The sequence below is a fragment of the Rhizoctonia solani genome, chromosome 4 (genome assembly GCF_016906535.1).
Source record: "Rhizoctonia solani chromosome 4, complete sequence".
Classification (NCBI taxonomy): Eukaryota; Fungi; Basidiomycota; class Agaricomycetes; order Cantharellales; family Ceratobasidiaceae; genus Rhizoctonia; species Rhizoctonia solani.
The window spans coordinates 2,265,402-2,278,696 of NC_057373.1; the positions used below are offsets into that span (position 1 = coordinate 2,265,402).

Consider the following 13,295-nt stretch of genomic DNA (forward strand, 5'->3'; position numbering starts at 1 on the left):
TCTATTCAATGGGTAGAGTGAACTTCGCCAGGATGAACTATATATAAATAAATAATAGTCCTTGAATTCTAGCGCCGGCCCGCTCAGAGCATAAAACCTGAACCCACCTCAGCCAAGCGTTTGGTATGTTCCCGAGCGGTGGGGCTGTTGGCCACAACGGCGACTGCGACCAAACCAAAGGCAGCATATGCCATCATGTCGATTTTTGGTAAACGGGCAAGGAGTGTGCGCGTTTTGGATAGCTTGACGGGTTGCGGCGGTGGGTAAGGCTCGAATACATCGTCATCCAGGTCTGGATAAACTATTTGGTCCGTTGCAAGCACATATTCCTCAGCTTCATCATCTCCAATAATCTCATCTGGGTCCTCAGACCATGTACGCAGCATGCTGTGCGGACCCAACGTTTCCTTCAAGCGTAGTTTCTCATACGATATGGGGTATCTAGTTCGAAGTCGATCTGCAGCCTGTAATATCTGGGACAGAGGAACAGTCGGACCGCTTTGGTGATCAATGTTTGGGAGTTCAGGAGGCAAGGATGACAACGAAGAGGCCGGGGAGGGAGGGGCAGGGGGGTTGAGGCCGGTAGGTTGATTTGGACTGTCCTGGAGTTCATCCAGCGAGGAAGCGGGTAGCTGTGAAGCCTTCTCTGTGTAGGATGGCGGTTGGACAGAGACAAGCGAACTGGTTAGATCATCTCTGGAAGAGTCGACGTCAGAAGGTACGTCCGAATTTAACGTTAATAAATCCGAATTAAAGGGTGCGTGAGTTGAAGATGACTGGTCATTTTCTTGTGCATCAACGGGTTCCGGCAGTTCGTCGGCCTCCAAATCTGGGAGACTGGACAAGAATGAGTGCATCATTCCATCGTCGCCGTCTTCGACAAGTTTCTGTATTTCTTCCTTTTTCTGAAGTACAAACTAAATACTCTTGGTAAGTAAAACAATTTCAATAGCAAGGGGGGCGGGTAGCGACTTACAGCGGCAACTAGATATATAACTGCATTGGGTGGCCTGGCCAGCATCCAATCCATTACTCGCTGTGCGAGCGTAAGGGTCGGTAGGTCGTGTGTGTACAAGGTCATCAAAGGAGAGATGGCCCAGTAAGGCAAGGGCGAAGCCTCTTCAATCAGCATAGCTAGATCAGGATCGGCGAGTCGTATCAAGCGTCTCAGGATCCTGAGTTGGCCAGTCAGGGGCTCCAAACCTGCGCCCATTGCGTCTCTGGCGCGATGTAGGGTGATTTTGATAGCACACTCTTGCAGAAGCTGCCACGCCTCTGTATCCTTGTCCAGAGAAGGATGGAGCGTAAGTTGGAGTGTCGATAGGATGTCGTGGTATCCCTGAATATCAACTAAGTACAGGTTTTGGCTTGAGATTATCACTCCAACATACCTGGAAGTAACTAAGCTGAGGACGCCGTTCTAGTACGCCGAGGATCAGCTCGGTTAGTTGCTTCTTCCTCTTCTCTTTATGCTGCTGGCTCTCTAGTAAATTATTAATTCAATAAAAGCAAGATTGGCAGATAGACTCACCGACTGGATAATGCACGAACGCTCGGTTGGTGTCGAGACCAACTTGTCGTTCGTCTCGGTGAGGTACTCGCGTAGACGATGATTGACCATCTCGAGAGTTTTCTTCTTTTTCTTTCTTCTCACTTGAACCTCGCGACGCGCTCGCGACATGGAGCAAGAACGGCCTAGAGTAAGATGAGTATATAGTAGCGCTCCATAGCACTTAGGGTGGCGCATACCATGCTACTGAACGAGTCCCCTGAAATCCACCAGGCCGGTTACTCAGTTCTCTTAATGAGTACCAGTCTTTTCTTTCCACGGCCTCTCGGATGGCCTGGTCCCTTGCTACTCGGGTTTGAGGTTCGCTGGTGACGTTATTCATCGAACGTTTTTCGTCATAGACATCCTTGCTAAACGACCCTTGGCGTTGAATCTTTTCAAGCGTCATTTATGTCTAAATCTAGTTAAGGTATTAGGTCCAGCTGGGGGTCAGCTATAGGGCAGGAACCAAACAGTCAATTATACTCGTGGTGGGGGCGTGGAATAAATCCCTCTTCATCACGTGATACAAAATAATAGCTTAAATGCGCTGGTTTTTGTAGCTATTCAACTGCTATATACGAAGAAAGCACCATGATTGAAATTTCAAGCAAAGGAAAGGGCATATTTGAGCATGCATAACAGTCACACCATGTCGTACATGATCATACAGAGAGTACAAATGCGAAAGACAATAGGCCTCATGCTCAGGCGGTGGTCGTAGCGGCCCTGAAAGGCAGCTATGGTCAGTACATTATAAGATAAAGGACGGCACTAATTTGTGCTTACTTCTTTTGGGAAGCCTTGGCCGCAATCTTCTGCTTCTTCTCTGCAACACGCTTGGCCACAAGCTCGCTGTAATTAAATGAGTTACATGAATTCGCTATTCAAACAAAATGCTTACTCGAACTCTGCCTTCTGCTCCTTCGCGGACTCGATTCTCCTGCGCTTGATAGCACGGAGGTGGCGGCGGCGTTGGAGACGAAGAGGAGTGACGAGACGCTGGATTTTGGGTCTGAAACAAGATTTAGTCAACGATGCATATACAGACCAATTTTAATACTTACGCCTTGGTGTAAGGCTTGGCATCCGGGTTCTTCTTGGACTTGACCTCACGGCGGACGACGAACTTCCTGACATCATCCTCCTTGCCCAAGTTGAAGAATTTGCGGATTTTAGTAGCACGCTTGGGGCCGAGACGCTTGGGGAGAACGTTTTCGGTCAATCCGGGAAGAGGAGCATCACCCTGCTTGACAATGACAAGAGAGAGCACGGCAATATCCGGGCCGACGATGCAGCCGCGGACGGATTTGCGCTTGCGCTCACCGGTCCTGCGGGGGCGATAGCAGGAGTGGCCGTCGGAGAGGAGAAGGCGGACACGGTAGGGGAGGAGAACACCCTGCTTCATAGGGAAACCTTGCTTATCGTTTCCTCCGGTGATGCGGAAGATGTATCCCTTGAACTCGTCTCCGAGGGAGTCTCCGGGAACCTCCTGCGCAATGCGCTTCTCGTAGAAAACGCGGCTGAAACAGCACTTAGCACCTATGAATTTAATAAGAGATTATACTCACTAGCGCCTCTCGTCATCGAAATCGATGGTCTTCTGTTCCCCAGTCGCGGGGTCTGTTCGAACAAATGAGCACCGAGTGCTATCAACAAATCCGAATTGTTCTTACTGGCGATGTTCAGCTTCATTTTGTCTGTGAGCACAAAGAGTGAGTATAACGCATAGCATCAGACATAAGCTGATATTCGCTCACCAGAAAGAAATTTGTCGGCTCGGCCTTGATCACCGCCTTGAACGTCGAGCTTGAGGGTCGGATGTGTCGAATTTGCTTCCGGAGTCCTCTGAGTGGCTGGTAATTGGAACTGTAAAGCTGCAATTTCAGAACAGTCGGATTATGCTAACGGATGCAAATTACCGAGTTGATCGTCAACCTCACCCTCAAGCCCTTCAAGTTCACCCCCAAACTCGTAAGTATAGTCGTAATATTTGACTCTGGCTCGAAGCACTCGATGCATCTTGCGGAATGCACGGGGCGGTTGAGCAAAGTAACTCCGGCTGATATTTTGAGTGCTACAGTTTCAAAATGGGTCGCATGCACGCTCCCGGCAAGGGCATTTGTGAGTAGTATTGCGACTGAGTTTGTGTATTTAAATAGTTGATGATCTCCCCAAAGCGTCCTCTGCCCTCCCTTACCGCCGCGCCCCTCCTTCCTGGTTAAAGACCACCCCCGAGGACGTGATTGAGCACATTGGAAAGCTCGCTCGCAAGGGCTTGACTCCCTCTCAAATCGGTGTCTACCTCCGTGACTCCCACGGTATTCCTCAGGTCCGTTTTGTCACTGGTAACAAGATCCTCCGTATCTTGAAATCCAACGGTAAGCACAAGGAATACTTCATTGATCTCCACCTTGGTATTAATTATATTTATCAGGTCTTGCTCCTGCCATCCCTGAGGACTTGTGGTTCTTGGTCAAGAAGGCCGTTGCCGTCCGCAAGCACCTCGAGACCAACCGCAAGGACAAGGATTCCAAATTCCGCCTCATTTTGATCGAGTCCCGAATCCATCGTCTTGCTCGCTACTACAAGACCAAGCAACAGCTTCCTCCCACCTGGAAGTACGAGGCCTCCAACGCATCTGCCCTTATTGCTTAGATGCATTGTAGTGTACGTACATCTTTACGGGGTGTTTGTGGAAAATTATGTGCATGCCAGTTGTATTCGTGTTACATTTATGCCTTCATGCCATGGTCGTTCAAGTTGATTGAGAGAAGTGAAGCCACACAAACCGAAACAGTGCTATTAACCATACCATCACCCCAGCATGATGCTTCAAATCAGTGATAGCAAGTAACCTTTAGCGCATATAATCTAGAACGATCAAAACCAACGCCGGGTCAGAGATATCTTGTTGTGTAGCTCCTCCATCCGTTTCGATAGCTCCAAATCTTCTTTAGTAACGTTAATCGGGGAGCTCAGTCCGAATGGTTGTGTGTCGGTTTCGCATACAGTCCCGTCTTCTGGCAATGTACCATTTCCAAAATAGGCCAAGAACACTTTTGCGGTGCACGTTGACACGCCAGATAGAGTGACGTGCTAAAATGGCAAGATGTGAATAAAAAGTACAAGGTGGGTTTTTTTACCTGTTTACCACTCACTCCTGGGTTATTCTGAACCAATAAACGAGACGAGTTTCCTAAAAGTTTATTGACAAGTTTCGCACTTGTTAATGGGGTTATGCTGCTTTGAGTTAAAAAAAAAAAAAAACTGGAATTCAACATGTATGCAAACACTTACGGATCGACCTATTGGAATCTCCATGTTAATTTTTTGCCGTAAACAGATTTAGATTGACAGCTCACCGCGGTTGAGGCAACAAGAATTGGGTAGGCCAAAGTATGATTCCATGGGCCGGTGAATCTTTCTACTCCTTTTGCGGGCCAAAACTCGCAACCACCATCAGGTTCGGAAAGTGTAGCGCTGATGCCGAAATGAGGAGAGACCTTCCGTATACGATTTATAGCTTGGTCGGCCAGTTGCTCGGCTGTTGGCCAGGTGGAGGGATCATCGAATGGAAGTGCGTCCAAGCAAGTTACAGCGTAGCGATACAAATCTCCTTTATCTGCTACTGGACGGCTTGAGTCCGGCACCAGGCTAAATTGTTTGGATCAGACTCCGGTCTTAGGCAGATCAAAGCAGCTTACTCATTCATGATCGCAGTAGGGTCTCCGTTCATTGCTTTTTTCAAACTTTCAGCGATAGGTGACCATGTTCGTGGTCGGAGGATTCCAAGGAAGAGGGATGCTGAAGGCTGTTAGATCTCGTGTGGTATATTTTATAGAAATAGGCCCGGCCTACCGCGTGCGGCCCCAGAGGTCAGATATGCAGGTGTTGTGCTGTTGGGTGAAGCCATGGGGTGATAGTATAAGTGATCTAAGAATGCTTGGATTTCAGCCTTGAGCCCTTCTATAGTATTATCCCCAGTCGCCAATGCGCATTTAGTCGGTCCAGCCTATTTATATCATCAGATATATATAATAAAATAGCGTTTTTAATCCTTACTTGAATGCATGCGCGCAAAAACCAATCGTAGTCAGCTTCGGTCTGGTTGAGCCAGCCGTCCATCCATTCGTAGGAGTGCTTTGTAGTCCAACTAATTGGATCGGCAACCCCGTCGATTACGACACGGCCAACGCGATCAGGAAACCTAAAGAAAGGGTTATCAATACAGCTGTTCCAAGGAATGAAATGAGGAACGCATTCACATATTGACCAGATACGACCCTAAAATTGTCCCATAAGATCCCCCGTAAAAGTTGCTGTAATATGAACAGTACTTGGCATAGACATGGATTAGGGGTAAGATCTCCTTACATGGGTGTATCTGGACCTGTAATCATTTTACTCATGTAATCAATATCCCGGGCCACAGTTGGAGTGCCCATGTACTTCAGGCTGGCACCTCCATCGGGCATATTTAGAGCACAAAGCTTTGCTTGTGTTTCAAACATAGAGGTTGCTTGACGGTACTGAAGGACCAAATCTAGCCTGGCAAATGGATCTTCTGTAACATTGGGCGGTTGGGTATACCCTAATTCGAACACTAGTTGCGGTATGTTAGATTCAGACGCGGGTGTGTCCATGATACAAGCAAAACTACTTACCTGTATTTCGATAAAATACGTCTTTTTCTTCACGCGACTTGAAACAGGTGACTGTGGGCCTTGAGGGGACGTCTCAGTATCATGATTTATATGACGCATATGTCTCACGTCGTTGAACCCATCCCTATTAACAGGAGAAACTTCATTAAACCCATACATCTCGATATTCTTTCAAGTACATACCGCGGTGATCAAATCCAATAATATCGTAATCAGTTCCGACGCGCATAGAACTGAAGAACTCTCCAGCATCGATTGCGAGGAGCTGTCCGAGATCACCAGGTCCCCCTTTTATGTACAATAAGCGCTAAACAGAACGCTATGAGCGTGATCATCGAACTTACCGGCGCCTAGAAATACGGTGCCTTTTTTAGGGCTCGTTAGTGCTTTATACTTTCCTAGAGCGATCGTTGCGGTTCCAGCACTAGCGTTAAAGTAATCAAGTGGAACGCTGTAAAATGGCGTCATTGATATCTGTCGTTTGGTCTGAGGAAAGAGCCCGGCTTACACGATTGTACCACACTCGATAAGTGGATCTGTGATATCTGGGCATTGATGCCATTCTACGTCGCCGACGACGCGAGACTGAAGAGATCACATAAGCTCTACATTACAATAAGTTCCTATTCACGATTGAACCTTACTTTAAGTAAGATCTCATCGTTTAGAAAAGTACCCCTGCAGCTTTCAGCCAGACAGAGGATAGTACTCATCCTCAGGACTTGGTTACGCCGCACCATTCTACTATGTATAGGTGTAGTATATGGCAGATAAAAAGCTCACCAGGGCTGGTCGTGGGTACAAGTATGCTACAAGTTACCGAGCCGCCCGAGAAGTTTGATACGGAACTTGGCTGACCATATGGGCTCCAACTCTATCCATGTTCGGTTCGATTACATAGTGCCTTTGCGGTACTGCTGATTAAATAAATCCGAATCTATGGCGAAGCTAGATTTGAATACATGCATGACTATACGCTCTCCACGCCGCTGTGTTGCTCTGAGTCTTTGGGAGTTTGGTCGTGGAAAGAGGCCATAATCACGTGAGAGGTAGGTGCGTGGTGGCTGCGCAAGGCTTGTTTACTGTGACCAACGACCACCAAGCGAGATGGTAAGTCGCACATCGTTGTGCATGCAACCTAGGACTCATTGAGACTTATGTCAGAGTCTTGCAGACGAGCTTCTTGCAGATCTCGACGGGCTGTCCGATGAGGAGGAGCCTTCCTTCCAAGACTCCGAGGCCTCTGGCAGCAATGCCAACGGGAAGCGCAAGGCAGATGCAATGTCGGACGATGAGGAGGGCGACGATGTGAATGATGAAGAGGCCGAAGGAAAGGGCGGACTTGTTCTTGAAGGAGGTATTAAACCAGCGGACGAGCTCGACGCCGAAGATGTCCAAAAAATGGAGCTGGGTGGAGTAGAGAATGTGCGAAAGGTGGCTAAGCTAGAGGGAAGCAAAAGGATGACAGACATCATCAAGGTAGGCTTGGATCGGAGGTGCATATGGCCCGGTTGTTAATCATAGGCACCCAGGAAATTGCCAAGTTCACAGAGAACCCTTCAACTCCCGAACAAATGGCCCTTCCTGCACACGAAAATCCTGAATACGCACTTATCGTCTCCGCAAACAACTTGAGTGTTGATGTAGATAACGAAATATTGGTCGTTCACAAGGTACCGTAATCCCTCAGTTGCTTAGGCGGCTCTTCATTACTGACGGCCAGCTAGTTTATTCGTGATCACTACAATCCCAGGTTTCCCGAACTCGAACAGCTCGTTACCGATCCCAACATGTTCATTCGTACTGTTCGCGCTATTGGGAACCCACCCGATCTTGTCACTGCTGCCCAGTCCATCTCCGATGTAGTCCCACCTGCTATTCGCATGACAATCGCAGTGACAGCGACGACCACCCGCGGAGAAGAGCTAAGCCCTGCTTCCTGGCAGTCTGTACAAGACGCCTGTGCGCTCGCCGACCGGCTGGAGGAGGCGCGTAAAACCATCTTTAACTACGTCCGAAGTCGTATGAGCATCTTGGCCCCCAACTTGAGCAAGATTGTAGGGACAACAACTGCTGCCAAGCTACTCGGAGTAGCAGGTGGTTTGGGCGGGTTGGCAAAAATGCCTGCGTGCAACGTTCACGTGTGTAACGTTTTGATCCTGCGTATGAACCACATCTGACTTGGTATTCTAGCTTCTCGGAGCGCAGAAAAAGATCACGGCTGGGTTCTCTACTGCAACTCAGAACCGGCATACTGGGTTTGTATTCCAGTCTGAGTTGGTCCAGCAGACTCCGGCAGAATACAGGATGAAGGCTCAACGCACTGTGGGTGCCAAATGCGTGTTGGCCGCGCGGATGGATATGGAACGAACTCGACGAGATGGTAGGTGCCGCATTACGTTTAATTATCAATGAACTTAGCGCGTATGGATTCGTAGGCTCTTACGGCGAGGACTTGCGAGCAAAGATCGAGAAACACCTCGAAAGACTTGCTGAACCTCCGCCACAAAAGGTGGTCAAAGCACTACCTATCCCAGATGATGGGCCTAAAAAGCGGCGTGGGGGGAAACGGTTGGTGCTTTTCATCTGAGGCTACGCGGGCCCTAACTGATCACCCTATTTTCACTATTCAGAGCGCGAAAGGCCAAAGAAGCCTATGCAATGACAGAGCTTCGCAAACTACAAAATCGCATGGAATTTGGCAAGGCCGAAGAAGAGGTCGGTGCTTTCGACGAAACAAAGGGTCTTGGTATGATGGGCAACTCGTTCGGGAAAGTACGTGCGGGTGCTGCGGATGCGAAGAGCAAAGGTTAGTGTGACTCTCTATCCAAGTACGCTCTTACTAACATTTATCGCAGCGAAAATGTCCAAGGCGAACAAATTACGTACCCAAGCAATTACGAGGGCTGCTCAATCAGCAAACACTTCTGGTACTGCCACCTCGTTGTCTTTTACTCCCGCTCAAGGTAGCTATTTCTATCAGAATCGTCTCTCGACCGCACTAATTGTGTTTTGTAGGTTTGGAACTTGTGAATCCTTCGTTAGCAGCTGCACGGGTCAAAGCAGCAAACGAGAGGTGGTTTGCTGCCAATACTGGAACGTTCTCCTTCATTGGTACGAAGGGTTCGGCCAGTGGAAGTGGCACTAGCAAATAGCGTGTTTGGAAGAGATTCACTTGTATAATTACTGTTATCATGTATCTGGACTATACATAATCGCGACGGCTGCAGGAATATCGATTTAATGAGTCGTGCTATACAAACGATCGCCCTATATCCTACATTAGTTCACCTGTCTTGAGATTGGTCTATAGCACTCACAGTGTCGCCGAGTCCAGGTTTGATCAAACCATTTGTCGTCAACTCAGGATCCACAGCAGCGAACCAGATCTACAGTTAAATTATTAACTTGCATGTGATAATCATAATGTTAGCCCACCTCAAGTTCAGGGAACTCAGATTTGACATGGTCAAGTCCGGCTTGAGATGCCAATACACCCAAAAACTTGATCTTGTTCACTATTCGGTTAACCAACCGAGTCAATATAGTGCTATACTGAACCAGCTTGGGATAACATACACGGAATGCCCCAGTCCAAAATCATATGTACCGCCGCAATGGCAGTTCCACCAGTGGCAATCAAAGGGTCGACAAGGAATACTTGATCCACTGTCGGTTCCTTGGGTAGTTTCGAATAGTCTACGAGTTATGAGTTTGGACGCAACAGCACCGAGCTGGTACACATGCTTACATTCAACCGGTTGAAGGCTAACCTTTTCACGGAATAGCCCGATATGGTATACTGGTGCAGTTGGGAACAAGCTGAGCATAGCATCGGTCATTCCTAGACCAGCTCGGAGGATAGGTACGATTCCTACTCGAGGTTTGATCGCTGGGTGGTTATTCGCGTCAGAACATTGGCTTCACGTATCGAAATGGGGCATGTACTTACTGGATCCTGTAAACTCGGAGACTGGGGTAGTCTAAGTTACGTAAAACGCGAAGAATTAGTATTGTATCGAGCATAGTACAGATAGTGTCTGTGTCTATATGTCTCTGTGTGTGCTACTCACTCCGGTTACTTGCTTCTCCTCAAGGTCTCGCGACGCCTCGATAGCGACCATGTACGTCAAGTCTCTTACACCTTCGCGAAACTCCTTCCCATTGGTGCTTGCATCGCGCAACACAGCCAATTTGGCGTTGACGAGCGGGTGCGATAGGACGTGCACGTTGTTGGTTGACATTATGATCCTATTTAGGCGAGTGAAAGGTTCTGGTTTTAGTACAAGCACGCGTATCAATCTTGATGCGGGGAAGAACGGTACTCGACCTTGGACGGTAATATTGGCTGAGTGGTGGTTGGAGGGCTATACACGGCTGAATGCGTGGTGGCCTTTAAGCTCAAGGGCACACTGCCCGATCCGGTGCGGTCCGGCGATTGGGCTTAAGTCCGATAATACGTTGAGTTTAATTAAACAGATAGGAATTTCAGACTCTGGATAGATAAGCCGAGGGGGACGATCCAACGGAAGAGAACATGTTCTTTTGGGCTGTAAAAGTAAATTTAGATATACAGAAATGTCCTTGTCGTAAATGTAAACGTAAAATGTCCGACGAATTACAATGAAAAATATAGTCCATTTCAGTCAATGTCAATCCCAAGATGAACAATTTATGCTTTCCCGCTCTTTTTCCTCTTGCTGGCCAAGAAGAGATACACAAACGCCAAAATGATCAAAAGGCCCACAATACTGAGAACCACAGCGAGCGCAATAGTTCCAGCGCGGCTGAGCCCACCGCGACCGCCTTTGCACGGATACATGGCATCACAGGGCATCCCACTTGGCTTGACGCTGGCGTACGCGCCTTCTTGCAAGCGAGTGAAATACGGGTCCTCGGCTTCGGTCATGACCGATGCTGCAGCAATAGTCAGGAGCGGTGCGTTGTAGTCGAGGGCGACCTCGGTCTGGGGCCAGTCATCGCGAATATCAAAGTAGTTGTCGTTCTTGTCGGGTCCACCGATGACGGCGCCGTAGAGAACGTGGGCCATTTGGGGAGGCGAAGAGTTGATATTGGTAATATCGGAACCACCGCTGGCTGGTGCACTATGAGGGTTCGAAGGAGAGTTGGGGTTGGAGCCCACGACGTATGGGACTACAGGGTGTACTGTTAGTAGTCAACTTGTACGTGAATAAACTGCGACTTGCCGTTCATTGGATTCTTGCCCAGTGCGTATGCAATTTGGCCGCGAGCATACGACTACAGGAGGTTTAATGAGCTTATTGATACCTGTACAAGTACATCACACTAACCGTGTATGCATTCCTCTTTTCACTGCTGGTTGCCAGGGGTGCGTAATGCAACATGAGCATCGCCGCATTCAGGGACGGGTTCAAGCTGACCGAGTCCGAATCGCCATCGTAGTACAGTAGCCCGCCGTTGGTAAGATAGCCTCGTCCCTTGCCGTTGACGATTCGGTCGAGGTAACCTTCGGCCTCGCTCTGCCAGTTGCTCAGGGAGCTCGAGCTCGGTAGCATTTGAGGCTGAGCGCTGGCCAGTTGTGCGAGCATGACTGGAATGGCCGGGCCCTTGGAGTCCCAGTTGAGAACGTTGTCCGATCCAGAAAGGCCAGAGTCTTTCCACCAGCTTAATGCCTGGTTGATATATGCGCTCTGGTTTGTTGCTGCTCCCAATGTGACCGCGCTCAAGATGAGGTCATCTATGTATCCAGACGAAGGGTACACATCTCGGACAGCAGGAAGCGTGGAAGTAAAGGTCGCAAAGGTCGAATTAGCAGCAAGCGAGAACAGCTGGGTCGCGTGGTTTAACAAGGTGGAAGCGTAATTCGTATCGGCAAGCGAGGCTGGAGCGGAGTTGGCAAAAGTAGACTTGGAACCCGAATAGAGGATGGAGCAAGTTGAAAATGCAGCGGAAGCCGCGGCGGCGGCATCTGTGCCGGGACTGGTGAGAGTGAGAAAGCGTACGTACGAGCATGATGTAAATTCACATACTGGGTGCTATTGATCAGATACGAAATACGAGGTGTAGGAAAGTTTTGGTCGCTGCCCCAATAATTATTGTCGACTTTATAGGCACGTATTCAGTAAAGTAAAATTATTGGATTAGATAATAATCCTTACCATCACCTAGATCGCATAGTTAGTACCCGAGCTCGGCCTCAACTAGACCGAGTGACACATACCTGTACCAACTTGAACAACAAGACTTCCCGACTCAGGGTGGGCCTTGATCATCCAGTCGAGTCCCCATCGCAACATGTCATCCAAGTACGGCGTCTGTTTCGCTTCATCGTACCCTACAGGAGCATGACATGAGATGAAAGGTCACGGCATAGAGTCGCTATGCTCACCGGTACCGAATTCAATTGCTCCCCAGCACATGCTTGTAAGAACAAAAGACTGTTAACGGCATTGTCATCAGATTAACGTTATGAGCGTAACAGGGGATAAGTTTACCAATGGGTATGTACATTTTATGTAGTCTTGGTGCCAAGAAGCCAAGAGTCAGCAATTGGAAACGTACGAGGTGGCTGCAAAAAAACATACCTCCAGCATCAAAGTACCCTCCCGTTAGGTCTTTACCAATGTCGCTGCCGTCATTGAGTCCGGAGCTGTTGCGCCAGGAGACGCGATTGCTGGAGGGAAGTTTACCACTCCTTTGAGCTTCATAAAAATATAGTAGATTGTTCAGTAGAGTTGACCATTGTGCGTTGGGTTTACTGGTCGCAGATGCGACGGCACCAGATGCGGCTGGGGGTGGTAGGATCGGGGGTGAAGGTAACGCAACTTGAGACAAGGATGGTGCTGCAAGCGAGAGCAACGAGAGAGCAGAGAGCGTTCGCATAGCTCGTACCCAGAGGGGTGTTGGTTGCAAGAACTAAGTCTGAGAAGTTTCAGTCGTAAAGAATGCCCGAGGAGAGCCTGGTTTTATATTGCACTTTAGCCAGGGCGTGGACCGGAGTTATGGCTGTGCTCAAGGGGGCCAGACGCGGTCGTCGGAGGACCAAAAATAGAAATCCAAGTTCGACCCAAACACAAAGTCCCTGAAAAGGGTGAGTC

The 13,295-nt window shown here is 48.7% G+C and overlaps 6 protein-coding genes across 6 annotated transcripts; 2 read left to right on the plus strand and 4 right to left on the minus strand.

The window, feature by feature from the left end:
- Positions 1 to 83: 83 nt before the first annotated feature.
- RhiXN_00755 (ribosomal protein S6e) lies at positions 84 to 3,571 on the minus strand (the record flags this gene model as incomplete). The annotated part of the gene is made up of 13 exons (XM_043320574.1): positions 84 to 917; positions 977 to 1,339; positions 1,392 to 1,483; positions 1,532 to 1,695; positions 1,750 to 1,943; positions 2,211 to 2,289; positions 2,339 to 2,404; positions 2,454 to 2,564; positions 2,617 to 3,072; positions 3,121 to 3,172; positions 3,226 to 3,249; positions 3,310 to 3,426; positions 3,472 to 3,571. The coding sequence occupies 13 exons, from the start codon at positions 3,569 to 3,571 to the stop codon at positions 84 to 86; spliced, it is 2,652 nt and encodes an 883-aa protein (XP_043179586.1).
- Positions 3,572 to 3,639: 68 nt separating this feature from the next.
- RhiXN_00756 (ribosomal S13/S15 N-terminal domain) lies at positions 3,640 to 4,207 on the plus strand (the record flags this gene model as incomplete). Its single annotated transcript, XM_043320575.1, has 3 exons — positions 3,640 to 3,673; positions 3,730 to 3,930; positions 3,987 to 4,207. 3 exons carry the CDS (start codon positions 3,640 to 3,642, stop codon positions 4,205 to 4,207), a joined length of 456 nt encoding a protein of 151 aa, XP_043179587.1.
- Positions 4,208 to 4,432: 225 nt separating this feature from the next.
- RhiXN_00757 (alpha/beta hydrolase family protein) lies at positions 4,433 to 6,956 on the minus strand (the record flags this gene model as incomplete). Its single annotated transcript, XM_043320576.1, has 15 exons — positions 4,433 to 4,648; positions 4,711 to 4,795; positions 4,850 to 4,857; positions 4,915 to 5,206; positions 5,257 to 5,356; positions 5,411 to 5,564; positions 5,615 to 5,759; positions 5,818 to 5,871; positions 5,927 to 6,155; positions 6,217 to 6,275; positions 6,325 to 6,340; positions 6,400 to 6,504; positions 6,561 to 6,667; positions 6,725 to 6,801; positions 6,861 to 6,956. The coding sequence occupies 15 exons, from the start codon at positions 6,954 to 6,956 to the stop codon at positions 4,433 to 4,435; spliced, it is 1,743 nt and encodes a 580-aa protein (XP_043179588.1).
- Positions 6,957 to 7,323: 367 nt separating this feature from the next.
- Positions 7,324 to 9,371, plus strand: RhiXN_00758 (small nuclear ribonucleoprotein; the record flags this gene model as incomplete). Its single annotated transcript, XM_043320577.1, has 9 exons — positions 7,324 to 7,326; positions 7,381 to 7,695; positions 7,749 to 7,889; positions 7,944 to 8,357; positions 8,410 to 8,599; positions 8,655 to 8,787; positions 8,850 to 9,025; positions 9,075 to 9,182; positions 9,235 to 9,371. 9 exons carry the CDS (start codon positions 7,324 to 7,326, stop codon positions 9,369 to 9,371), a joined length of 1,617 nt encoding a protein of 538 aa, XP_043179589.1.
- Positions 9,372 to 9,456: 85 nt separating this feature from the next.
- RhiXN_00759 (Uracil phosphoribosyltransferase) lies at positions 9,457 to 10,460 on the minus strand (the record flags this gene model as incomplete). Its single annotated transcript, XM_043320578.1, has 7 exons — positions 9,457 to 9,486; positions 9,537 to 9,605; positions 9,655 to 9,734; positions 9,796 to 9,915; positions 9,968 to 10,108; positions 10,169 to 10,199; positions 10,290 to 10,460. The coding sequence occupies 7 exons, from the start codon at positions 10,458 to 10,460 to the stop codon at positions 9,457 to 9,459; spliced, it is 642 nt and encodes a 213-aa protein (XP_043179590.1).
- A 428-nt stretch (positions 10,461 to 10,888) lies between these two features.
- RhiXN_00760 (endoglucanase) lies at positions 10,889 to 13,080 on the minus strand (the record flags this gene model as incomplete). The annotated part of the gene is made up of 10 exons (XM_043320579.1): positions 10,889 to 11,309; positions 11,360 to 11,370; positions 11,404 to 11,475; positions 11,529 to 12,177; positions 12,228 to 12,300; positions 12,357 to 12,362; positions 12,419 to 12,532; positions 12,587 to 12,635; positions 12,693 to 12,718; positions 12,783 to 13,080. The coding sequence occupies 10 exons, from the start codon at positions 13,078 to 13,080 to the stop codon at positions 10,889 to 10,891; spliced, it is 1,719 nt and encodes a 572-aa protein (XP_043179591.1).
- Positions 13,081 to 13,295: the final 215 nt, after the last annotated feature.